Here is a 27,953-nt window from a genome sequence, read left to right on the forward strand (position 1 = left end):
GGCAACTTATCTCCCTCTCAGACTCTAGAATCAAAGTTTAGTTACTATTCCTAGAAGCATAGAATGTTAACTAGAAAGGAGTTTTAAAGTTCTTCTAATCCAGCTTCCATTTTATAGAAGAAACTGAGGCATCCTGAGATTGTTATTTGTCCAAAATAACACAATTATTAAGTTGTAGAGGTGGAATTCATACTTGGGTCTTCTGATATTAGGCCCAGGACTCTCCTTTAAAGTATCCTACTGTTTTAGTTATATTTGTTTTTTTGTGGTTGATTGGACTATCAAAATTATCTCCTTTGCTCTAGCTGATACCTTATTAGACAATTCACATGTTGAATCACATAGTTTCATGATGTCTTTCCCTGCTTTGAGGTTCTAGCATTCTATTTTTTATACCTTGCCCCAACTAAAAATCTTCTCTTGATACATGTATAACCCAGTGGGAATTGCTCATCAGCACGGGGAAGGTAAGGGTGAGAGAGAAGGGGAAAGAACATGAATCATGTAACCATGGAAAATATTCTAAACTAATTAATAAAAATTTCTAGTGAAAGTTCTGACTATAGTTGAATAAATTGGTTCCTCTACTCTAAAGTGATACTGTCTGTGATGGGTTTGATGTAGAAATTGTGGAGTTTGAAAATTAAGGGATTAAGACATTATTTGGATTTTGATAATCTACAAAATCTTAACTACTGCTTAACATTCGTGATTTACAATTCCAAATCTATCACTAACTTGCTAAATGACTTTTGATTTAGTAAATCATTTCACCTCTCTAGAGGTTCCATTTTCTCATTTTTTAAATAGAGACTTTTTTTTTTGGTAATGCCTGTTTTTTCCACCTTCCTGGAAGTCATGTGAAATAATGGGTGTTTTAGGCCTTACAGACTAGAAAGCACTGTATAGATATCTGTACATAGAATTTTAAGGTCTAAAAGAAATATTTATAAATACAAAATGGCTTAGGAAAGTAGCAAGCACTGTATATTAAAATCCTTGAATTCTTATGTTGGAGAAGACATGAAATGGTCATCTAATCTATTTCTTAGATGATTCTTCTGTCATACCCAATCTTTTCCCCCCAGTACAGGAATTTCACTCTAATCTCTTCTTGAAAACCTCTAGCTCCTTACATTGTTGGGCAACTCTCATTTGTCTGGAAGTCCTCTTACATTGAGCCCAAATTTATTTCATTGATGCTTAGCAAATGCTAATTGTTTTTTCAACATCCTTTTCTTCTCTTTATTTTTAGGAATCCGTATCTGTCCTAAATCTCTTCACTAGAATCCGGTAACTCCCCAACCCTGAACACCAGGACCACACTACATTGTACAGGGAAAAACCACTAATCAATGTGCATGGAACCCCTGTTATCAGCTGGAAAAGAAAAGAGGGGTATGGTGGGTAGGTGGACCTGGAGAAACCTTCAAGATTCTTATTAAATACCTGATTGTGAACTCTGTTGAACAGTATTTGGAAAGGGGACAAGGTTGGGAGGAACCACTCAAATTTTAAGAGGAGCCCATTCTTCACTAAGGGCAAACAGAAGAGAAACAAATTGGGCAGCATCTGCATTTCACACACCAGACAGGATTGGTGTGGCCGAGACCAGCTCAACTTGAGAACAGGGTTGCCTTTTCTGCTCCATTATCCCTAGGAAGAGATGAACAACTTTACTTCCTTTTTTGTCATTATTGTATTCTGGGGAAACTAGGGACTGGAGGTCAGGGGAGAGGCAAGCTATATGTGACCTTAAAGTCATGGCAGCCCCATACCCCTGTGTTTAAAAAATGGACTGCTTTAGAAGTCAAGGCTCTTTGGGGCCAAATGTTCTCATGTAAAATGAAACAGGAGTTAGAAAACAGTAACTTTTCAAAGGATTTACAGCTGGAATTTGGAATTTCCAACCTCCCAGAAGGTGCCAAAGCTAGGAGTGATCATCCAGAAGGAGAGTGAAATGCCGTATTATGTGTTCTCCAGTGCATGCCACATAATTTTTTTTTTAATAATTGTAAACTCTTCCTGCAACTGCTTTGGTAATAAATATACAAAGTGTAACCAAATAGAGGTTGCCTCCAAACCAGGCTACCCATGAGATCAGATATCTTATCCATCCTGGTGGGTTTGGGAGTGAAAAAAAGAGAAGAGATCTGCCAAGGAATGTGATTCAAGTTGTAGGGATCATTAAAGGAGGGGCATAGCTTGCTAGAGGAGTCAATCTTTTGACCTATAGGAGTAGTATTTAAGATTGACAGAATGTGCACTCCCAGCAATATTCTTGTGGGTATCAGGGAGAGAGAACTTTATCATGTGTAGTCCTTTGTATGTTATGGGAAACTAGTGTGTGATCTGTGAGTAGTGAACTGAGCCCATCACTCCAGTCGATGTGTTGCCATTTCTGAGTGTGTGGGTCAGTCATCTGTCCATCCCCACTCTGGGAAAACCAGTGAATGGATTGGGTGGTAGTTTTCACCAGGGCTGACATTTGAGTGCATATGGTCAGTTATCATGTTTTACAGAGTGCTCTTGGTTTTGGTGTGGCCATAGGGGATGAGCCCATGATTGTCCCAATGATCATATAGTTGCTGAGCTATTGTTGGCCCAGCTAGGTATGGTCCAGGGAATACTGAATGGCCCTGGTGGGCAGGGTGGGATGCATGATTTGGTATGTTGTGTGGCCTTCAGGTAAATTGCCTTCAATTGGGTCAGCTGCATGGCTTTTATTTGCAGCCTTTTTTCTCTTTGTCATAACTTCAGTGCAATTGTCAAAGACATCATCTGCCTGAAATATTCTACTACTATAGTCAAATTATTTTTGTATGTGATGCACCATGATTTGTGTGCCACTCATCACAGTTCCTTCAGTAGTCTTGTAGGTATGGTTTGCATGGGATATAAAGTTATCTAGAATAATTCAGTCAGCATGGGAGTATATCTAGACCCATTATCTTTAAGATTAACTTAAACGGCAGAGCAGTCCTTAGAAGAACAGTAAAGGTATTTATTTGGGACCACAACAACTATAACATTCTCTGTGATGCAGTAACATTTTTCGTTTTTGTAATTACTCCATATCCAATGATGGCAGCACTTGTGGGATCCTTTAAGAGAAAAGTTAATAAATGTACAGCCTCACCTGTGTAATGTTTGGTAGGTGTCATAAACCACTAAGTAGGCCCACTCAGAAGCCAGAGTACGTAGTGCACATTAGTAGACATAGCATTCCATTGGTGTGAATGGACAGATGGATTGAATATGATTGATAATAATGTTGTGGGGTACATCTCCCCTTACAAGATATTCATGGCATGAGAGGGACTAGTTGAGGGGCATGTACTGGAGAACTCCACTAATAAGGCACTTCACTTCAGTTGTGTTATTCTCATAGCTACCACTCACTCCACCTGTCATCAGGGTCAGTGATGCTGGAGTGAGAGGGAGGAGCAGATAGAATTGCTGCAGGAGGCATGACTACTTGAGTGGGAAGCAGTGGCTATATCTTGCCTGTAGCAGGTATGCCTTGCGCACTTCTGAATGGGAATCTGAATCCTAGGAGCTGGGACTTCTGGGCAGAAACCTTGATCTTTTTGCTGCTGAAGCTCTTATCTTGACCTCCAGTGGGGTTTGCTCCATTCCTGTCTCTGCTTTGGAAACAGCCAAGAGAGCCTACCTGTATCAGCTTCTTTCGACAGGCCCTCCAGAAATACCAGGGGAGTCCAATAATCTGGACCGCTCAGTAGAGTGACCTGCATAGCATCTGTTGACTTGAGCATCCCAGCAGATGATGAGACGCCTGTTGACTCAGCCAAGGCTCGGGACATTCTTTCCTGGTTCCATGGAGGAAGTTCCCATGCTACACACTCTTAACTGTAAATCCAAAAGGCCAAACAGCTCTACTGTACTTCAGTGTGGTGATCTGTGTAGGCAAGACAGCTTATACTGACAGATTTAACCAGCCAGCTTGATGACATCCAGCACTTTAAAATGTTTGAGGTTTAACAACCACCAAGGCCTCCGTGGATACAGCAGAAGAATTCATTGCAACTCTATTAAAATGGACTTTTTAAGGAAACAATATCATTGAGAATGTGACCCATTCAAAACTCATCTCTATGTCTCTTAGCCTTATGGGAAGAAATGACCAGTGTGTGAAAGTCTTAGCAGAACTGCGGAATGTTTGGTCTACCATAGCTATTGCCACGTAGGTCATAGCACCACGTGTGTCAAAAAAAGGGTGGGGGGTTGGATGGTTGGTTTTTTTTTTTAAAGGATGAGGTAATATTGGGTTGGATTTGCTATCAAAGAAAACAAGTTATTTCAAATTGTCATTCTTTTGGATGGAAAAAGAAAGAGGGCATCATGTGTTTATGAATCTGGACACCAGCTTTTTTTTTATCTTTATTAGCTTTTCAGAAAAGCATTTTTATTTTTCAGAGTGAAATCTTAGTTCTTTTGTTTCCTACTGGACAAGTGGGGTTCTTGGTGCTTTGAGTGGTACAGTGAGGAGGACCTGGGGAAGGGCAATTTATGTGGCTTTTAGCTTAAAGAATGAAAACGTTGCTTCCACTTCCTGTAGTCCTTTACTCCTATCTATGTGCTAATCCTCAGTCCTGCTGTACATTTTGCCTTCATCCCTGTTCCCTTTCCCCACTGTAACTGGATGTCAGTCTGTTCTGTCTCTTGTTTTCTCTGTTTTGGTTGTTCCTTTCAGTAGACCACCAACCATACAGAACATGTGGGTTCTGAGTGAAGAAGAGGTCAATCCGGACCGTCTGGGTAACAACTCCTGAATAATGACCCTATAGTGAAGAACAATCTCCTTAAGAAAGAATTGGACAATTTGGACCTGACAGATTGTAGAATAATGTGTATTCTTAGAGCTTTAGGCAAGAAGATCTTTGAAACCCAGTGCCTGGCTCTTCCTCCTCCTTTTACCCTTTTGACAGTTCTTTGGCTACCCCAGGTGTGCCTGATGTTGGCCTGTAAGAGCTGTTGAAGCCAAACTACCAGTTGAGCCTTTTAGTCTTTTGCCTTCCCCTTCCATGCCCTCTCCTGTCTACCTTTTACGCTGGAATGACATGGCCTAGACTTCTGTGACTCATGTAGAAATTAGCAGCCTGTCACAGCAGTTCCTACCTCAGAGGTTTAAGCCAGTGAGGGCCTGTTCTTGGAGTAGGAAAGAGCACTGAGCCTGGGTGGGAGGGGAGATTGGGGAAAGCTACTGGCTTAAGTTCCAGGAGTGGTGCCTTCCCCACCCATGCCCTGAACTGAGGGTACTTTGAAAATCCCAGGTTGAAAGAGATATGAGAAACCAGAAAACCATCCATCCCCTCCAGGGTCCAGATGCTCCCCTACCCTAGCTGTGCCATTGGAAAGATTATGGCAGAGCAATTGTAAACATTGTTTATTAAGTAGAGCTGAAAGCTGGCAGGAGACAACACTGAGGCAGAGAAAAAGAGAGTTTTGCCGATAAGTCAGGGTTTTCTTGGCTTTATAACTTGAGAGCCAATCCCCAATGCCTTAGGTTACAGTTAAAATGCCCAACCAGGCCTCACCTTTCTCTTAGGTCTACTCTGTTGTAGCTTCTTCTATGCTAAAAAGAGAATGTTCAAAGCATAGGTGAGAATTTTATTTGGATTGGAATACTCTGCTTTTTGAAAAAATGTTTCCTTTGCTCTGTAACTTTCCTTGAGCCCTCCCCATATGTGTGTTTATGTGTGTACATATGTATTTGTTTGTGGTGGGGTTTTTTTTTTTGTTGTTTGTTTCACATGTTGAAAATCAACTCACAATTTTCATAAAACTCGGCCTCAGAAAAGCATGAGGAGCATAGTAAAGGGGAATAACCAGCTAAGTCTCCAGTTTTCCAAGTTGTTGTTTTTCTTAATGGCTGATGAATGTGCAGATTTTTTTTCATGCCTCTTAAAAGTTTTATTTTTAAAATCAAGCATGATTAAACTGGACAGCTCAGAAACAGAATTTCATCCCACACCTAAGTAGAGGCAGAAAGAGCATCTCAATGGAATTAATCTCTCACCCAAGCCTCACAGCCTTGGGAAGAAAGGCCATTGAAGCCTGTGAGTTCTATTCTAGGCCCAGTTGTCATTCACAGTCAAGAATCCTTAGGGAAGTTTAGCTTCCCAAGGGCACCAAAGAGACTTTGCTGGGGGAAGAAGTATGTGAGAGAGAGAGAGAGAGAGTGAGTGTGTGTGTGTGAGTGAGTGTATGTGTGTATGTGTATGTATGTGTATATACATATATATATTTTTTAGTTTTTGTTTTGTTTTTTCAATGGTAAAACCAACTCCCGCCTTGTCCCCGTCCCCTGCCCTGTGCAGTTGCCAAAGGAATTCGACAAGTTCAGGGAACTGCCCTCAGAAAAGGTATCTCACTGGTAACGTGTGTTTGGGGCGGGAGGGGGAGCTGTATGCATGCCTAGATCTGTGCATAGAATCTTGTGTCATTGATTGTGTGAAACAATTGGCCGTCCAGTGTCTGCTGAATTCAACTTGTAAATGAGACAACAAAAAAGTGAAATATTGTATTTTCCATGTGTGGCACTTCTAAATTGTACAGTTTTGAGGTGGTTTGGGGAAGAGTGGGGAATTTCTTCTCCCAGAATTTATACAGGCCAGTCCACAGAGCGGGAGGCTTGTCCCACATGTTGCATCAAAAAGTGGAGAGTATATATTGAGAGAACAATGTAAGTTTTTCATGTAAAGCAATGTAACTGGCATTAAACAAGTTGTAACTTTAAGCTTGAACCGTGTTTCTTTGTCAAAAACTTGACATGTGAATCCTATCCCCCTTGACACCTCTATGACACCAACTCCTTATCCCCAATCATCCTCATTTCTGGATGACCCCCACCAGTAGGTAGATTGGTATAATGACTAAATGAGCTGACAACCTTCATGCAAAACCAGTACTGTGTCCCCTTAGGCAGTGTGCTCTGGGGCCCTCAATCTTGTCTCCCAGAAAAGCGAGGCCCACTTCAGTCTAGAAATTACCAAGGGAAATCTGTCCCATTTAATTCACATTTATTGAGCGACCACTATATGCTAAGCCCTGTACCAGAAGCCCTTTAAGCCCTCAGGATGTGCTCATATAAGTATATTCTAAACATATACCAAGTTAAAGATAATTAGGTTGGGGTACAATTGTAGGACTCCCGAGAGGCAAAGATAAGTGCATTCCCAAGAAGGCAGGTGGTGGCTTAGACGGTGAAGAAAGAACTTTAAGATGACAGATTTGTTTGAGACTTGAAAGGAATTTATCTGGTGGCAGAAGCACTTAATGGATTGATAAAATAGATATTATACAGTTTCCCAGTGAGGTTGATAGTGAAACTATCCTACCCATTTCAGCGGTGAGAAAAACTAACGGGAAATGACTGGCCCAAATAACAGCCAGGAGCTAATAGGATTTGTCCAAGGTGCAGAACCAGATGACCCAAGTCTGATCAAATTGAGGGTTATTTCTCCACTATACATCATACAAGAAAACCAATTACAGCATCCCTGAAGGGGAGGTCTACATCTAACCAGAGTATCTTTTAACTATATTGAAAACCAAATTTCAGAAGATCAACTAGCATTAAGTTCCTACTTTGTGCCAGCTATTAACATTGATAAATGCCACTTTGTCCATAGCTGGCTCCACTGCCTTCACCAGAAGAAAGTTCCTAAAGGAACCTCCAACCCAGAAAGCTCTAATCATTCTTTGCTTCATTCCATTTCCAACCACCTCTTCCCCGACTACCATGTTCACCCTGTTGAGATGAGATTTGGACCCAGGGCTCTCCCGATTTCAAAGTCAATGCTCGTGGGGAGATAGCCTGTAAAATACTTTACAAATCATATGTATCTGCCAGGGTCTAGGAGGACATCCTTGCAGAGCATCACCAGATAGAGAGAGGTTGGTCTTGGAGTTATGTAGACCACAGGGTAAATGGCTTGCCCATAATATCACAGTCATTATGTATCAGGAGCAGGATTTTATCCCCTGGCTTCCTGATCTCAAGCCTAGCATTCTATCCACTAGGCCAAATTGCTTCATAGTTCAATGCCAGCTAATTAGTCTGATACCCTCATTTTACAAACAAGAAAACTTGGGCCCACAGTAGGTATTGAGGCAGATATTCAAAACCAGACTCTTCAACTCCAAAGTTCTTGGATTGTTCATGGAAGAATCCTATTACGTCAGTACTAGAAGGAGATAAGACGTCTGTCCCTCAGAGAATCTCCCACTGCCTGGGTATGGAGATGCTTATTTTTCGATAAAGGAGGGAAGATTAAAGGAATCTAATTGAGAGGGGACTCTCAAGGCTTTGCGTTTAAAATTCAAATATTAAGCTCCAACTTTAGGCAAAGCTCAGTGTCAATGGATGAGAAGAAAAGTAATACTAAAACTAGTATATAATCTTAAGGTGGATGAAATCCAGCCTTTAGCACAGTGCAGGCACATAGTAAGTGCTTAATGCATGTTTAATAACTGACACAGCCATGACACCATCACAAAGGTTCAGAGCAAAGTACTTTGTGAAAGCTGAATGGGATGGTTGTTACCAAGAGGGGGGCACCAGGGAAGGCTTCCTGAGGGTGGAATGGGTGGGAGGAGGGTAATTATTTTGTGATTTGAGCAAACATTTTAAATGAAAATATGTATCAATTGGTCCCAGTACTGGCATCTCCACGCAAATTGTACAGACCCATTTTTCTTTTCCTCTCTGAGATACACTTTTTTAGGGTTATATTTGGATCAACTCAGCTCTCGCTAGATGAGTTCAAAACTGTAGAAATGCATCGTGAAGGTAGGATTAACTCTTCCCCTTGTCTATTTTTAGCTGTCAAATCAAGAATCCCTACTTAACAATGAGTAAGAGAATTCACTAGTCACTAGAGTAAGCTCACCCTCCAAAGGCCACTGCCCAACTCCCTCGGGCAGGGCTAGGCAAATTGAATGACTGCCATTGGTTTCTGTGAAGAAGGGAGAGTGACAGGAAGTGATGTGGAAGAGAGGAGCATAAAAGAAGAGACCAGCCTGGGAGAGGGCTCTTTCCTTTCCTGGTGTTTGGAGTGAGTAGCTGAGATCACTGCCTTGGCTTTGGAGAAGACTGTGTTGGTGGAACTCTGGCTGACAATTACTGGAAAATCCACTGGTGATGGAGACTTGGGGGAGGCCCCTGCTGGGGGCTGAGTCAGACTTCACTGGAGAAGGGCTGGTAGGCTTGTTAGGAATTTATCTCATCTTCATTTTTTCTACTTTCCCTCTTTCCACCTCTTTGTAAACAAAAGCTGCTCAAAGTCATATAATATTTTAAAATCGGGGACCACAATAGTATTTTTTAAATTTTTTAAATTTAACATTATTTTATTTGGTCATTTCCAAACATTATTCATTGGAAACAAAGATCATTTTCTTTTCTTCCCTCCCCCCCCCCCACAATAGTATTTTATAACTCATGTTAAGTCACAAAAACCTAAATTTAAATCTGACACCACAGGAGTGAAGGACTGGCATAGGTACCGGTTCAAGTCTTCATGGGGAGGTTTTAAAGTCCTTCCTCCTATAACGTTTAAAGCTCATTTCTTGCTATTTCCTCTACACCTGATTTCTCAGACAAATGTTGCTTGAGCCCGCATATGGTCTGTATCCTCCCCCTGTGTGTGTATATCAACCCTTTCCTGTATCTGGAATTCCATAACTTTCATATCTATCCTTTGATATCATACCCCTTACTCTTCCAAAAAAAAAAAAACCTTCCCTGATCATCACAGCCAGTAATCAACTCTCCTCCAGGACTAACCCTAACTTTGCTCACTGACCAACCTCATCTCTTTTTCATGTTTTATGATGTATAAGTAACTATGGACATCATCTCTGCCAGAATGTGACCATGAGGCCAAGGTCCTGCTCTTATCTAAACCTTGTATGTCTCCCAGCACTAAATGATTTTCTTTGAGTACTGAATACCTGGGACAAGCCCAGGGGAAAGGAAGAGGACTTTCTTGGCAGGAGGAACAAAGGAAGGAAAAATTTAGGGACAGGAATAAACCTGATTTTCATTTTTATAATTATTAACTATTGTCAACTTATTGCTATCATGGAATCTTTAGTTAAAAAAAAAATATTCCCCAAGTAGATAACCCTGTAGTGATCATCTGTAGCACTCAGCTAAGATAGTCCTCAGAAAATAGACTCAGTACAGCTCAAAACTATACTCAAAGGGGCAGCTGGGTAGCTCAGTGGATTGAGAGTCAGGTCTAGAGATGGGAGGTCCTAGGTTCAAATCTGGCCTCAGACACTTCCCTGCTGTGTGACCCTGGGCAAGTCACCCATTGCCTAGCCCTTACCACTCTTCTGCCTTGGAACCATCCACAGTATTGATTCCAAGATGGAAGGTAAATGTTAAAAAAAAACAACAACAAACTGTACTCAAAGCTGTTTAACTTGGTAGGCCTTCCTAGAGCTTGTTTTGGGCCTGGGAGCACCCGGAGGTTACTTGCATCTCATTCAGCTTGGTGTGGTGGATCAGAGCACCAGACTTAGAGATGAGAAGACCTATGGCTAGGTGACCTTAAAGCAAGTCATTTCACCTCTCTGTGCCCCTAGAACGGCCCAAAGACAATCACAAAAAAAGTTGGTCAGCCTCAAAGTAAAGACTTGACTCTTTGGGAGTTCTCTACATTTAATGGCCAAAACCAGCAATGGGTGAAGCTCATGAGGCTAGTGGAATGAGAAGCAGAAGAGGATGTTGGATGGATCATCTTTGGAGGGTTTACAGAAAAGGCGTGGAGGCCATTGCACAATGGGAAGGAAGGCATGCAAGGTTTATCACCAGGGTACCAGTGGAAAGGAATATCCATTGGAGGAGGCCACAACCACAAACACTGTCAAGGCAAAGCCTTCTAGCATTTACACCAGTGGTTGGGGAAGGGCCACTGGCAATCGCTGGTCTTTCCCTTGGTACCGGAAAGGATAGAAATGGGGAAAAGTATGCAGCCAGTGACCTGGCAGCTGTCTGATTGACTGAGGATAATAGGGTTTCTAGAGAGTCAATAAAACATTTTAATAAGCACTTGTTAGGTGCCAGGCACTGTGCTAAGTGCTGAAGAAAAGCTCAAGATACATTTCCTGCCTCCAGAAGCTCACAGTCCCAGGAAACCACAAGCAAACTAGCCTATACAAATAAGCTAAATACAGGAGAAATAGGAAATCATTGAGAAACGGAAGGCACTAGAATTAAGAGGATTTGGGAAGGCTTCCTGCAGAAGATGGAATTTTAGGCACCCCAAGAAGAAAGTCAAGGAAGCTAGTAGATGGAGATGAAGAGGGTGAACATTACAGGCAGAGGGAACAACCAGAGAAAATGTCTTCTCCCAGGAACAGCAAAGGAAGAAGCAGTGTCCCTGCCACCAGGTAGAAAGGTAGGAAGAAGGGTGCCGGGGGGCTAAATTTTGAAGGGCTCTGAATGCCAGAGGATTCTGTATTTGATCCTGGAGCCACTGGCATTCATGGGAGTGACACATTGAACCTACAGTGTCGGAAAATCACTTTAGTGACTGGTTAGAGGATAGCTTGAAGCAGAAAGAGGGCTTGTGCCAAGCTGACCCACCAGCAGGCTGTTATGATGGTCCAGGCATGAGGTGATGGGGACCTGTGCTAGGGTGGTGGCAGTGTCCAGGAGAAGGGGCCGGGTTTGAGAGGTTGTGAGAATGAAATCAATAAGCTTTGGCAAGAGATCGGACATGGGAGGGGGAGGTCAGAGATAGTGAGAACCATGTCCAGGGGTGAGCCTGAGTGCCTGAGAGAATGAGGGTGCCTTCCCTAGTAACAAGGATGTTTGGGAATGGAAGGGGTTTAAAGGGAAAAAACAGGAAGTTCCATTTTGGACATATGTTTAGGATGTCTTCTGGATATGGAAAGGGGTTCGTGGACAAGGGACCCCTCCATTTAAATAATGGAGTCAGGAGCAGAAATAGAAGATAGCAGTTTATTCTTTCATGAAAGGGACATTCCAGGGGCAGCTGGGTGGCTCAGTGGATTGAGAGCCAGACCTAGAAATGGGAAGTCCTAGGTTCAAATCTGACCTCAGACACTTCCCTGCTGTGTGACCCTGGGCAAGTCACTTAACCCCCATTGCCTAGCCCTTATCACTCTTCTGCCTTGGAACCAATCCACAGTATTGATTGCAAGATGGAAGGTATGGGTTTAAAAAAAAAAGGAGGACATTGCCTGCTTTGGATGCTTGAGGAATATCAAAGTATTGAGTCCAAAGACCCAATTTCTAGGGTCTTCCAATCATAGAAACTCACCCCCTCTTTCCACCTTCTCTCATCCTTTGTTCTGGCCGGATGTCTAGTCATCTTTGAAAGATGAAAAAAGATAGGTGGGGGCAGTCAGGTCTAGAGATGGGAGGTCCTAGGTTCAAATCTGGCCTTCTGTGATAGAAACTTGAAGAGAGAGAAAGGTTTTGTAAGAGAAGTCAAGATGCAAGAACCAAGACTGGAGACCTGTCTGTCAATCAAGAAGAAGGTTCCAAAAAGAATGTTCCCAGGAGCAGAGACAGTTGAGCCCGAGTAAAGGGAAAAGAAGCTGAAAACTGATCCCTGTTAGCTTCTGTCCATGGGTGAAGGACCCTTGTAGGGCTGCCTTAGCTTTGGGCTCTCTGACCAAGGAAAAAACTTCTGCTCTCTCTGAGATTTGATTGAACAAGAAAGGAGACAAGCCTAGGTGCAAGGGGAAGAAGCTGAATTGATTTTGGTAGCTTCTGTCCCAGGTTGAAGGACCCTTGAGGGGGGGCTTCTGAAATTAGGCTGAGACCTTGGTGACTTTGTGAAGAAGAAGGAAGATTTTAAATAGTCCTCCATCCATCTCTCTGACTGTCCCTCTGAGTCACAATTGTGACAAGACTGACTATTTCCATAACCCTCCTAAATTCTCCTTATAGTTTAGAGAAACCCTCATCCCTCTTTCCTCAGTTTCCTTGTCCTGTTATCCTAATAAACCCCTTATCTGAGAAAAGAAAGGAAGAAGTTTTTTCTCATAAATATCATAGTCCACTCAGGGGGGAAGGGAGGAAGTCAAAGGCTTCAAGAAGAAACTGGGAGGGAGAGGGTTGGAGAAGGGAGGGAGTGAGTGGAGGAGGAGGTTAGGAAATAGATTGATCCATTAGCCTCACATAGGGATCAATAGGCAAACCCCAGAGCATTCCCCTTGTAGCAGCATCTCTCAGCATCTCTCAGTATCTCTCAGTATCTCTCTATCTCTGTAGTACCTCTACCTCCATTGTAACTAAGAAATCTTCAAGTGTCCCCATACCAGTAGCTCTCTCTAGTCTCAAGCCAGAGTACATCAATCACTGCAACAAGAAATAGTCACACAGATTACCATTTCTATTTCAATTGGTACCCCTAGTCTGACTGTACTCACATTCCTTCTGGCAGGGTAGTGGAGGAAGAAAAACAAAAATGTTCAGACAAATTGTTTTTGGACTGGTGGTCATTGCAGCCATTGCCTGCTTTTGGGTATACCATTTACTATATATAGTAAACTAACCCAAATGGTGGTGGAAACTCTGGATTTTGTAAGCAATATTACACTGTTTTACAATTGCCATTTCAATATGAACTGGTACTCTGGCAAGTCCTGGCACAAGGATATGTAATCTTTATGGCTGTGTTGCAGACTAATCCAAGTGAGAAAAGTATTCAGATTTGTAATATCCCTTAAGGCAGAGAAGATTATGGTTGTTGATACCAACTTAGACAAGATGATTAAGGCTGTGTTTGAACAACTGATTAAAGAAAAAGGACTGGATTTAGTTATGGGCAAGGACAGTAAGCAAACAGAGAATGCACCTCAGGAAACTGAAGGTGGCAATGAAAATGAAAAACAGGCTGCTAGTGACCCTGAGAAAATCTGTCCTTTGAAGGAGGTCACTAAGGTAATAGCTAATGCTGGTGTGATCCACTCAAAAGCCCATAAACAATTCTCCACACAGGAACTTGAGTCCATAAAGTGTCATAAAGTCCCAAAATTTGTGGACAATCCTTTTAAATCCCAAAAGGAGCTTAAACGGGCATTCAGGATCTTTGATCCAGATTTCGAAGATGTCGAGTTCCTATTATCAGAACTGTTCAGCCCCCATGAAAAGAGGCAATTTCTGGAGAAAACTAGATCTGACAGCAATTTGACTAGCTGGCCAACTGTAGAACAAAGAGGGGATATAGACTTTGCAAATCCAACTAGCATGTCCTACCTTAAAAGGTGCAGGGAGGATTTGCTGCAGGCCATTAAGTTATGCTGTTCTAAGCCAAATGCATGGGCCAAGTTTGACAAGATCAGACAGGATAAAGGGGAACATCCTGCCACATACATCGACTGTCTGTCAGAGATGGCAGAGTCCAACTTGGGTTTAGAAGCTGATACTGACGAGACAGCTGGCCACATTCATAGGCAATTTCTTAGGGATGCACACCCAATTTGAGAATATTCTTCAAAAACCATTTCCCTAAGTATTGTAAATCTTGAAATCTCTCAGACTTGTGAATGTTAAAAATTTCCCCATCAGGGAATTCTTAATTGGAACAAATTCCCTACTGAGAAACATTCCCCATTTTGATGTGAGAACTCGCCAGGATCAGAAATGGGAGGACCTCTATTCCACCCATACTTAAGACTGCTTTAGGGCAGAAAACTCCCTGCTAAACAAAGAAAGTACTTTGATCCATGTTTATGGTGGGCAAGGAGTTCTTTGAGCCAGGCCTGTTTTTAGAATTGATACAATGGAATGCTAGGTACCTAAAAGGGTCAGGCAAGTTTTCTCTTGTTGAGATTAGTTGACTCAGCTGTGTTTTCTCTAGTTCAGACTTACTGAGGATCTTGGTTGACTTAACAGGAATTTAGATGGGCAGTCCTTTGGAAAGTTTCTACAGTGATTGGTAGATGTAGGGACTTAGGGGAGGTGACATGAGAGAAAAACCCCTATATAAGAAAAAACAGAATCTCTTGAGGATATGTCCTTTTGGAGAAATCCTTTTGGAGGATCTCTGATGAGGATCGCTTGGGAGCTCTCTCTGGTGAAGTCAGCTGAGATGGAGCTGGCCTGGTGTTACTAGAATCCTTGTTTAGTCAGACCTTGTGGTGAGTGTTAAAAAACTGACTGATTTCTCTTTTAAGACTCAGGTCTAGGCCATATTGGCTTGAGGCCCTTCATACTTATTCCTTTCTTACTCTCTCTCTCTTTCTTTGATTACTCATTGTACTGTTAATTAAAATCTCTATAAAACCCAATTGACTTGTGTATTTGAATAATTGGGACTATTTCCCTGGCGACCACCTTATATTTGATTTAAAGACCAAGACACTGTAGTGAAACATATTTCTGCTGTCAAATTTACACACCCTCTCTTATATCTATCACAATTTATATCTTCCACTATTTTAATCACTACAGTTTAAGACCTCAACCATTTTAAATCTCACAGTATGACTTGGTTTCCCTAATTGAATTGAGAGAGACTGCAGGTTACCTGTTTGAAAACAATTCCGATCAAACCAAGCAAGTTCAAGACCTGAAAGATAAGTTGGAGAGGACTGAAAATGATTTGAAACAAAACGAAATTGAGGAAATTAAAAATTTGAAAACAGTTAGGACATTCAAAACATCTAGTTTCCAGAAACCTAGTTACCAGGCAAGACCAGTGCAAAGAGAGACTAGGGAGTGTTTCTTTTGTCACAGGAAAGGACACTTGATCAGAAACTGTTTTTTAAAGAAGAAACATGAGAGTAATAACAGAGACAAACAAAATGCACAATTTAGGTACAAGAAGTCCACTTGTTGTTCACACCGCAAGTTAAAGTCCTCACAGCAAGCTCCAGACTTGAATGAAATGCATCTGGCTATAAAAACTGGAGCAAAGCCAAAGCATTCTGTTATGGTTAGAAGAGAGTTATGAAGCCAGGCCCATAATATGTATAGTGTGACACTTGGAGGTAGAAGAAATTGTGAGAATGAGGTTGAAATTGAAAATAGTAGAAAAAAACCTTGGGAAATAGTGTAAATTCAGTGCAAGAAAGTGAATCTGTGAATAATAGTCATTGCAATAAAGCAAGAGAAAGACTGAGACAGATTAAAGAAAATGAGGCAGAAATTAATGAAATAACATCTCAAATTGTAAATGAGATAAGGGACTTTGATAAGACCTGTACAGTAACTAAACAGGAAAAGACTCTAAAGGAAATCAGATCATTCCTTGAGAACTTTTTCCAGTGTAAAGTAGATAGTGGGATTGAATTATGCAAAGGAAAAAGAAAGAGTCACAAGAACTCAAGAAAAACTTTGTGACTGGTACAAAGACACATAATTTTAATTCCCTAAAGGTTACTGTTGCTAAAGAGGACAATGCTTTAAAAATATTCACAGGTGACCTCTCACCTAGCTTAGTTAATTCTCCCAAGAGCTTTATGGCAGAGGTACACTTAGAAAAGACATCTAGTTTGAATCCAGTCCTGGGTGATATAATTGAGGAAGAATTAACTGAAAATGGAGCTGACATTACTTTTGAACACAATAATCATATTCAAAGTATTGGAGGTGACATTTCAATTAAATTTGAAAAGCAGGATGGAATGGAATTCTTACCAACTGGAATAACCACCATGGATTCAAAAGACAGGCTTGAATCCTGCATTCTATGGGGCAAAGGGGTATCTAGCCAAAGCAACTGTGGTGTTTTAGGTTCATGTTCCATTGTAGACTTCAGTGGGAATGAATTAAATAAAAAAGAATTAACTGAGTTACATGTGCACCTGGCAGAGAGTAGCAAGGACATGGACAATGAGTCAGTAGTTATGAACACCTTAGCTACTAAGCCAGAGACAGATATATGTTGTAGTGGGGGACAACATGTTTGTATTGTGGGACAGAATACAGACACACATCCTACTAGTGATGCAGGGGGACATGCCAACTTATTCCCAAAAGAAAATAATAACTTAGAGGGAAACATTCCCATCTCTACACAGTCAAAAGACAAGGGAAATGAACCTAAACCTCAGACTAGTGTTAGAGTAGGATCTGTGATTACTAACAGTGGAGAAGGAGCTAACCCCATACCATCAAGTTTACCAATTCACAACGAAAATCTAAAGCTTACTAATGAGAAACAAAAAGAAACTGATGTGAGGAACACAGAAGCTGGTGACACAGGCTTAGATCAAACTGCAAAGCCAGAGTTACCAACATCTGACAAAAGTTTACTTGGCATTGAGCAAAATCCAAAGAACATAATGATTGGATTCGGTGATTCAGATTCAGATGCTGAATCTGAAGGAATACCAGAAAGTGTAATTATAATGACTGAAGATGATGTAGATCAGTTTTATAAGCTTTATGAAGAGGTAGATGAAGAAGGGGATGTGTGGGACACAAGTGAGAAGACTGAATACCTGGAACCAGTGCAAACAAACTCATACCAATACAATGATGATGGGGGATTATTCTTTGGGCACAGAACAAGTTGTGTACCATTAGAAGAAATTTATGCAAGCTTAGGGGTTGATAATGAAGATGACTTTATAGATAAATTGAATTACATGGCTTGTGCAGATACAGATTTTGAATGGGAAGGAGAATATCAAGATACATATTAAGAACTGGAGGAGGAGAGAGAGATACACAATTTCACTTCTATTCTCTAACTTCAAACACATGACAAGTACCATTCAAGCTGTAACAGTGAAACCAAGATTAGTTGTAGTTCCATAGGGCAACATACTACATAAAACCTTACGTGAATGAAGACTAGTCTTGGGGTAGCATAGAGAATAAGTTATTCCAGCAAGAGAAGAACAAGTAATTCAACAACAAGAACACTCCTACACCTGTAGCAAAATTTCAGCTTCATAACTAGGACAGACACAAACATCTAGAGTGCTAGAGAAGCATGGATTCACATTGGTTGAATCTGTTATGACAAAACTTTAACAGCAAGTTATAGTTGAGAACTGGAAAAAAAAAAAAAAGGTTGTCCATATCTCTCAACCTTCATCCTATAACAGTCTCTACTGGTATAAAAAATAGACTCGAATACAGGACTACAATCCCCACAATTCCTTGCTCCACTTCCCCAGAATGCCTTGTAATCTCACCTGGGCCGAGATCGAGAAGGTATTTAAGCTGATTCAAAGGCTTTTGAGGCTCTCTTGGCTCTTGGACTTCCATTTTGGAGCAGATGTGGCTTTTTTTCATAATGTAGGTGAGGTTGTGTCTAGGCCACTCTATGGCCTGGACACGTGTTTCTTATCCTGTATTTTCTTTAATCCTTAACCTTTAATAAACCTCTAAAAAAATATAATACTCCTTGCAGAGAGAAACTAATTTCTACCTGCCTCAGATGCCTCAGTCTCCCCGTCTCCCCTAAATTTTAATCTTTACACTGGGGGAAGGAAAAGAGAGGAGGTCTACCATGAAGATGTTACTTCAGAGTTTCAGAAATCTCACTAGATACAACAAGGTGATCATGTCATCAGTGATGATACATATACAGATGACATCTGAGAAAAAGTCCTGGTCATAAACTGCAACACAAGTAGCCCAAAAAGAAGAAATCAAAACAAAAGGCTTCTAATGAAAACCTACTGAAAGCATATAAGAATACTTGCCACCAGACTACTGAAAAGAGAGCCCTGCACTAGTTAACATGATAAAAGGATAGCACCCCTGAAGCATAAGGTACAGTTGCTGAAGAAATGCAGCCAGTCACAGCCAAAAGGAAAACATAAGCAGCCATAGAAACAACAAAAAAAAGCCTCAATATAAAATATAAAATAGTCTCTGCCTGACATAGTAATAAAATGAAAAGAACTATCTCCAAGAACTACATACAGTAACCATCCAAGATAAAGAACTGAAGTAACCATATAATAAACCTCCTTGATAAAGAAAAAAAAATTGAAATCATTATTGATACCAGAGTCTTGAAAACCTATGCATAATGCTAACACCCATCCATGTAAAACACTTGTACACCTTACCTGCAAGCATGAAGATGTACAAATGCAAAAGCTTACCCCCATGCATGAAGAAAACATATGTAATCTTACTTGCACACACATAAAATTGATAAATTCTGACACTCAAGAAGATTCCATCTTATTTCCATGCAAAAGTAACTTTGAATTTTTACTTACACACATTAAAACCTTGCTTGCACACATGTTCGTGTTTTGTTCCCGTGTGTTCCTGGTGCTTGATTATTGAAGTGGATCTTGATTGGAAGAACGCGTCTTCAATCAAGACTGGATGATGGCAACTAGAATGCAGACCAGATGAAGGACCAGAGAGTAAGACAAAGTTCCACAAGCAACACGAATGGACATGGAAAGACTTTGGAACTTTGAAATCTTGGAACTTTTGGCTATGAGGATATGTAAGGATGCATCATACATGTGAACATCATATATATATGCATGCACATCCTACATAGCAAAGTAAGATATCTCATGGATTGGGTAAGTTTACAACGTGCATAGTTGCATATCAATAAACACACTGACAAATCTTTTTGTGGAAAATTCAAACATATAGAGATACTTCTTTTCTGCATGAGTTTGCACAGAAATCTACAAGGATGTACATATGTAAATTTGCATAGATCCTATGTACACATGTAATTACTAAATTAACTAACAAACTAACTTTTTTAGAGTAATTTATTAATAATCCAACTACTAACAATAGTGATAGCCTAGTGAATTTTTCCAAGGCTTAGGAAGTAGAGACATGGAAGTTCTGTAGTATAGAAGTTAGATTTCATTATGATTGTAGGTTAGCATTTGTTAGTGTTGGGACATTTTTCTTAGTGACTATATAGACATTAGGATAAGACATTTGCACGTTCAATATATTATTGACATTGTTGAGATGATTTGAACATTGTTACTTGATTTGTTATGAAATAAATATGTTCATGTAAATCCTTTACCTAAATCTTTTCCTATCCCACTCTTAGCTTAGCATTTAGGTAGTTAGAATAGCTAAGGTGAGTTAGGATTTTGTTATTTTGGAGGAGGATGAGGGTATATTTATAGTGGAGCAGAGTTAATATAGATAGATGGAATTATTATAAAGGTAAGTATTGAAAAATGCAAGTTGCCTTTTTTGTCAAATAAAAGGCAGGATTGTGATAGAGACTTGAAGAGAGAGAGGTTTTGCAGGACAAGCCAAGATGCAAGAACCAAGACTGGGGACCTGTCTGTCAATTAAGAAGAAGGTTCCAAACAGAATGTTCCCAGGAGCAGACACAGTTGAGCCTGACTAAAGGGAAAAGAAGCTGAAAACTGATCCCTGTTAGCTTCTGTCCATGGGTGAAGGACCCTTGTAGGGCTGCCTTGGCTTTGGGCTCTCTGACCAAGGAAAAAACTTCTGCTCTCTCTGAGATTTGACTGACAAGCCTAGCTACAAGGGGAAGAAGCTGAATTGATTTTGGTAGCTTCTGTCCCAGGTTGAAGGACCCTTGGGAGGGGGGGGGGGACTTCTGAAATTAGGCTGAGACTTTGGTGACTTTGTGAAGAAGAAAGAAGATTTTAAATAGTTGTCCTTCATCCATCTCTCTGACTGTCCCTTTGAGTCACAATTGTGACAAGACCCTCCTAAATTCTCCTTATAGTTTAGGGAAACCCTCATCCCTCTTTCCTCAGTTTCCTTGTCCTGTTATCCTAATAAACCCCTTACCTGAGAAAAGAAAGGAAGAAGTTTTTTCTCATAAATATCATAGTCCACTCAGAGGGGAAGGGAGGAAGTCAAAAGCTTCAAAAAGAAAACTGGGAGGGAGAGGGTTGGAGAAGGGAGGGAGTGAATGGAGGAGGAGATTAGGAAATAGATTGATCCATTAGCCTCACATAGGGATCAATAGGCAAACCCCAGAGCATTCCCCTTGTAGCAGCATCTCTCAGCATCTCTCAGTATCTCTCAGTATCTCTCTATCTCTGTAGTACCTCTACCTCCATTGTAACTAAGAAATCTTCAAGTGTCCCCATACCAGTAGCTCTCTCTAGTCTCAAGCCAGAGTACATCAATCACTGCAACAAGAAATAGTCACACAGATTACCGTTTCTATTTCACTTTGATACTTTTTTTTAATGTGTGACCCTGGGCAAGTAACTTAACCCCCATTGCCTAGCCCTTACCACTCTTCTGCCTTGGAACCAATACCCAGTACAGATTCTAAGGACTTTTAAACAAATGAATGAATAGATGAATAAATAAATAACCAAGCAACTAAGTAAATAAGGAGATAAATAAATAAACAGATAGATAGACAAATAAATAAATAAATGAAAAATTAGTGAGTTACTGGCTTGTAAATTACAAGATAAGGGAGTTGACAGGTCAAGGGGTTTTTTCTTTAGAAAAGGGGAATGTTCTAAAAGGAAGGGAAATACTAACATCTATCTGGGTTCTTCAAAATATTGGGATGAAACACTTCTTATGTGAAAGACATAGATCAGAGACTTCTGGGTAAGCATGGCTGCAGAGTAGATGTGGCTTGCTTCCTCTCCTCAGACCCAATGACACAGACGACCTCAAAAGACCCTCCCAAAATAAAAAACAACCATCCTCATAAGAACGGAAAGACCCCACAACAAGGTGAAGCTCTGATGGTAGGTGGGATTCCGGCATCTCCACAATATAAGGGAATGAAAATCTGACCCACCCTCCCCTCCCCTGCCAAACAGCCAGAGCCAGAGTTAAAGTCAGCACTGGCCAGAATCAACAAGTGAGGGAGGGGCACCCCAGGACTGAACAACAGGCAGTCCCAGGTCTAGAGACCTGAATAAGTTAAGGTCCTTCTCCTGAGAGTACTAACACCCAAAACCCTGGCAGGTGGACTAGGGGAGCACAGATCTCCGGTGCCCAGAACTAGCACACTATAATCACCAAGTGCACGAAAGGATCCCCTGATGTGAGCAAGGGGCACCTACAGGTCTTGGGAGTTAGCTAAGACCACCAAAGATTTTCACCTGAGAGCACTAACTCCCAAAAAGCTGGCAGGCAGGGGAGGGCAATCCCTGGGCTTCCGCGGGAAGACAGTACAGCTTCAGAGAACCTAGAATTAGCCTGAGATTAAAGCCTTGACCATTAGACCCTTATACTGAGAGCAAGTACTACTCATTCAGATTTCTTACTGGAAAGGGGAGGAAGAAAAAAACAAACAAAACACAGAGATGGCAAACTGTACCCAAGAATCCCAACACCCCAACACCAAGAAAAGCAAGAAGAAGGGGGTGACTTTGGATGCATTTTATGGAAGGAAAACACACAAAAAAATAGAGGAAATAGCAGAAGAGGAAGCGCAACCTTCCAAAAGAAATGGAAATTGTCCACAAGCTCTTGAAGAAATTAAATGGGAAGTTATCAAAAAAATGGAAGCCTTTTGGCAGGAAAAATGGGAAATAATGCAAAAGGAACTCAGCAATCTGAAGCACGAAAACACGCAACTACAGAAATGTACAGCCTGAAGCCTCAAATAGCAGGATAGACCAAACTGAAAAGGAAAACCAGGCTTTAAAGGTCAGAATCAGGCAACTGGAAGACAATGAACTTGCAAAAGAGCAAGAATTAATAAAGCAAAGCCAAAAGACTAAGAAATTAGAAGAGAACATAAAATATCTCACTGACAAGGTGACAGACCTGGAAAATAGAGGAAGGAGAGACAATCTGAGAATAATTGGCCTACCAGAAAAGTCAGAAATAAATAGTAATCTCGACATCATAATACAAGATATCATCGAAGAAAACTGCCCAGAGATTCTAGAACAAGGAGGCAATTCAGGCATTGAAAGAGTTCACAGAACACCCTCTACACTAAATCCCCAAAAGACAACTCCCAGGAATGTAATTGACAAATTCCAAAGCTTTCAAGCAAAAGAAAAAATCTTACAAGAAGCCAGAAAAATACAATTTAGATATAAAGGAATGCCAATCAGGGTCACAAAAGACCTTGCAATTTCCACTCTGAACGATCACAAGACATGGAACATGATTTTCAAAAAGGCAAGAGAGCTGGGTCTTCAACCAAGAATCAGCTATCCATCAAAACTGACTATATACTTCCAGGGGAAAGTATGGGCATTCAACAAAATAGAAGATTTCCACGTTTTTGTAAAGAAAAGACCAGAGCTCTGTGGAAAGTTTGATATCCAAACACAAAGAGCAAGAAAAACTTGAAAAGGTAAATATGAAGGAAAGGAAAAAGGAGAAAATGTTATCTTTTTCTTTTATTCAAACACTCTTCCATAAGGACTACATTTATATCAAATTATATAGATTAATATGTGGGGAAAATGTAATTTGTAACTCAAAAATTGTATGCATCATTAGAGTAGTTAGAAGAATTATGCATAGGGAATGATTGGAGCATTAAGACAATATGGAGAAAGGGGGGGTGAAAGAAAGAAAAAGGGAAGGGGTGAATCATTGATGGTACTAAGATATACTTCAAGAAATAGAAAAAAACTAAACAGAATAATCTTTCTCATGCAAAGATACACATGGGAAGTGGAGGGGAAGAAATTTCCTATAGGGAGGAGAGGAAGAAAGTGCTAATTGGTATTACTTAAACCTTACTCTCAGTGAAATCAACTCTGAGAGCTTAGAACATCTAGATCCATTGGGATCTTGAACTTTATCTTATCCAACAGGGTAAGAGAAAAGGGGAAATTAAGGGGGGAAGGGGGAGGACATACAAAAAGGGAGGGGAGGAGAGGTAGGAGGAGAAGGGAACAAAAAGGGAGGGAATAGAAAGTGAAGCATATCAAGGGAGGGGACTAGGGGGACTAATCAGGTTATAGCTAAAGAAGAAAGGTCAGAGTTAGGGGAGGATATCAAAATGCCAGGGAATCCACAAGAGATAATCGTAACTTCGAACGTGAATGGGATAAATTCACCCATAAAACGTAGACGAATAGCAAAATGGATTAGAATCCAAAACTCTACCATATGTTGTATTTAAGAAACACATATGAGGTGGGTTGATACTCACAAGGTTAGAATTAAAGGATGGAGTAAGACCTTGTGGGCCTCAACTGATAGAAAGAAGGCAGGAGTTGAAATCATGATATCTGACAAAGCCAAAGCAAAAATGGACCAGATCAAAAGGGATAAGGAAGGTAAATATATTCTGTTAAAAGGGAGTATAGACAATGAGTAATTATCACTAATCAACATATATGCACCAAATGGTATAGCACCCAAATTTCTAATGGAAAAACTAGGAGAATTGAAGGAAGAAATAGACAGTAAAACCATATTAGTGGGAGACTTGAACCAACCACTATCAAATTTAGATAAATCAAACCAAAAAATAAATAAGAAAGAGGTAAAAGATGTGAATGAAATCTTAGGAAAATTAGAGTTAATAGACATATGGAGAAAAATAAATAGGGACAAAAAGGAATACACCTTCTTCTCAGCACCACATGGCACATTCACAAAGATAGATCATACACTAGGTCACAGAAACATGGAATACAAATGGAGAAAAGCAGAAATAATAAGTGCAACCTTTTCAGATCATAAGGCAATAAAAATAATGATCAGTAAGGATACATGGAGAGCCAAATCAAAAATTAATTGGAAATTAAATAATATGATACTCCAAAATCGGTTAGTTAGAGGAGAAATCATAGAAACAATTAATAATTTCATTGAGGAAAATGCCAATGGTGAGACATCCTTTCAAACTTTATGGGATGCAGCCAAAACAGTACTCAGAGGAAAATTCATATCCTTGAGTACATATATTAACAAATTAGGGAGGGCAGAGGTCAATGAATGGGAAATGCAAATCAAAAAACTTGAAAGGGAACAAATTAAAAAACCCCAGAAGAAAACCAAACTAGAGAACCTAAAAATTAAGGGAGAAATTAATAAAATCGAAAGTGATAGAACTATTAAACTAATAAACAAGACTAGAAGCTGGTACTTTGAAAAAAAACAGACAAAATAGACAAAGTACTGGTCAATCTAATTTTAAAAAGGAAAGATGAAAGGCAAATTAACAGCATCAAAAATGAAAAGGGGGACATCACCTCCAATGAAGAGGAAATTAAGGCAATCATTAAAAAAACTACTTTGCCCAACTATATGGCAATAAATATACCAACCTAGGTGATATGGATGAATATTTACAAAACTATAAATTGCCTAGATTAACAGAAGAAGAAATAGGATTCTTAAATAATACCATATCAGAAAAAGAAATCCAACAGGCCATCAAAGAACTCCCAAAGAAAAAATCCTCAGGGCCTGATGGATTCACAAGTGAATTCTATCAAACATTCACAGAACAGCTAATCCCAATACTATACAAACTATTTGACATAATAAGCAAAGAGGGAGTTCTACCAAATTCCTTTTATGACACAAACATGGTAGTGATTCCAAAGTCAGGCAGGTCAAAAACAGAGAAAGAAAACTATAGACCAATCTCCCTAATGAATATAGATGCAAAAATCTTAAATAGGATACTAGCAAAAAGACTCCAGCAAGTGATCAGAAGGATCATTCACTATGATCAAGTAGGATTTATACCAGGAATGCAGGGTTAGTTGGTTCAATATTAGGAAAACCATCCACATAATTGACCATATCAACAAACAGACAAAAATCACATGATTATCTCAATAGATGCAGAAAAAGCCTTTGATAAAATACAACACCCATTCCTATTGAAAACACTAGAAAGCATAGGAATAGAAGGGTTGTTCCTAAAAATAATAAACAGTATATACCTAAAACCATCAACTAACATCATCTGCAATGGGGATAAACTAGATGCATTCCCAATAAGATCAGGAGTGAAACAAGGATGCCCATTATCACCTCTATTATTTAACATTGTACTAGAAACACTAGCAGTAGCAATTAGAGAAGAAAAAGAAATTGAAGGCATCAAAATAGGCAAGGAGGAGACCAAGCTATCACTCTTTGCAGATGATATGATGGTTTACTTAAAGAATCCTAAAGAATCAACCAAAAAGCTAGTCAAAATAATCAACAACTTTAGCAAAGTTGCAGGTTACAAAATAAACCCGCATAAGTCATCAGCATTTATATATATTTCCAACACAGCTCAGCGGCAAGAATTAGAAGGAGAAATACCATTCAAAATCACTTTAGACAAAATAAAATATTTAGGAATCTATCTCCTGAGACAAACACAGGAACTATATGAACACAACTACAAAACACTCTCCACACAACTAAAACTAGACTTGAGCAATTGGAAAAATATTAACTGCTCATGGGTAGGATGAGCCAATATAATAAAAATGACCATCCTACCCAAGCTTATTTATCTATTTAGTGCTATACCCATTGAACTTCCAAAAAAATGTTTTACTGACTTAGAAAAAACCATAACAAAGTTCATTTGGAAGAACAAAGGGTCAAGGATATCCAGGGAAATAATGAAAAAAAAATACAAAGGAAGGTGGCTTTGCAGTCCCAGATCTCAAACTCTATTAGAAAGCAGTGGTCATCAAGACAATTTGGTACTGGCTAAGAGACAGAAAGGAGGATCAGTGGAACAGACTTGGGGTAAGTGACCCCAGTAAGACAGCATATGACAAACCCAAAGAGCCCAGCTTCTGGGACAAAACCCCACTATTTGACAAAAACTGCTGGGAAAACTGGAAGACAGTGTGGGAGAGATTAGGTTTGGATCAACACCTCACACCCTACACCAAGATAAATTCAGAATGGATGAATGACTTGAACATAAAGAAGGAAACTATAAGTAAATTAGGTGAACACAGAATAATATACATGTCAGACCTGTGGGAAGGGAAAGACTTTAAAACCAAGCAAGACATAGAAAGAGTCACAAAATGTAAAATAAACAATTTTGATTACATCAAATTAAAAAGTTTTTGTACAAACAAAACCAATGTAACCAAATTGAGAAGGGAAGCAACAAATTGGGAAACAATTTTTATAACAAAATCCTCTGACAAAGGTCTAATTACTCAAATTTATAAAGAGTTAAATCAATTGTACAAAAAAATCAAGCCATTCTCCAATCGATAAATGGGCAAAGGACATGAACAGGCAGTTTTCAGCCAAAGAAATCAATACTATTAATAAGCACATGAAAAAGTGCTCTAAATCTCTTATAATCAGAGAGATGCAAATGAAAACAACTCTGAGGTATCATCTCACACCTAGCAGATTGGCTAACATGACAGCTATGGAAAGTAATGAATGCTGGAGGGGATGTGGCAAAGTGGGAACACTAATTCATTGCTAGTGGAGTTGTAAATTGATCCAACCATTCTGGAGGGCAATTTGGAACTATGCCCAAAGGGTGATAATACCTATGATCCAGCCCTATGATCCAGCCATAGCACTGCTGGGCTTGTTCCCCAAAGATAATAAGGAAAAAGACTTGTACGAGAATATTCATAGCTGTGCTCTTTGTGGTGGCCAAAAATTGGAAAATGAGGAGATGCCCTTCAATTGGGGAATGACCGAACAAATGGTGGTATCTGTGGGTTATGGAATACTATTGTGCTAAAAGGAATAATAAAGTGGAGGAATTCCATGGAGACTGGAAAAACCTCCAGGAAGTGATGCAGAGTGAAAGGAGCAGAACCAGGAAAACATTGTACACAGAGACCGACACACTGTGGTACAATCAAATGTAATGGACTTCTCCATTAGTATCAATACAACGTCCCTGAACATTCTGCAGGGATCTAGAAGAAAAAAACACTATCCACAAGCAAAGGACAAACGGTGGGAGTAAAAACACCGAAGATAAGCAACTGCTTGACTACAGGGGTGGAAGGGACATGAATGAGGAGAGACTATAAATGAACACCCTAATAAAAATACCAACAACATGGAAATGGGTTTGAATCAAGGACACATGTGATGGCTA

The 27,953-nt window shown here is 40.0% G+C and overlaps 1 protein-coding gene across 6 annotated transcripts in view; it reads left to right on the forward strand.

Moving 5' to 3' along the window:
- Nucleotides 1-6,760, forward strand: part of FZR1 (fizzy and cell division cycle 20 related 1) — a 98,334-nt gene extending 91,574 nt beyond the window's left edge. For all 6 annotated transcript variants that reach the window (XM_056822390.1, XM_007489181.2, XM_007489180.3 and 3 more), the window contains one exon: nucleotides 1,256-6,760. In XM_056822390.1, coding sequence (XP_056678368.1) covers nucleotides 1,256-1,297 — 42 coding nt within the window. In that variant the 3' untranslated portion in view covers nucleotides 1,298-6,760. The remainder of the gene's footprint in view (nucleotides 1-1,255) is intronic.
- The last annotated feature ends 21,193 nt before the right edge of the window (nucleotides 6,761-27,953 follow it).

The sequence above is a fragment of the Monodelphis domestica genome, chromosome 3 (genome assembly GCF_027887165.1).
Source record: "Monodelphis domestica isolate mMonDom1 chromosome 3, mMonDom1.pri, whole genome shotgun sequence".
In the NCBI taxonomy this organism is placed as follows: domain Eukaryota; kingdom Metazoa; phylum Chordata; class Mammalia; order Didelphimorphia; family Didelphidae; genus Monodelphis; species Monodelphis domestica.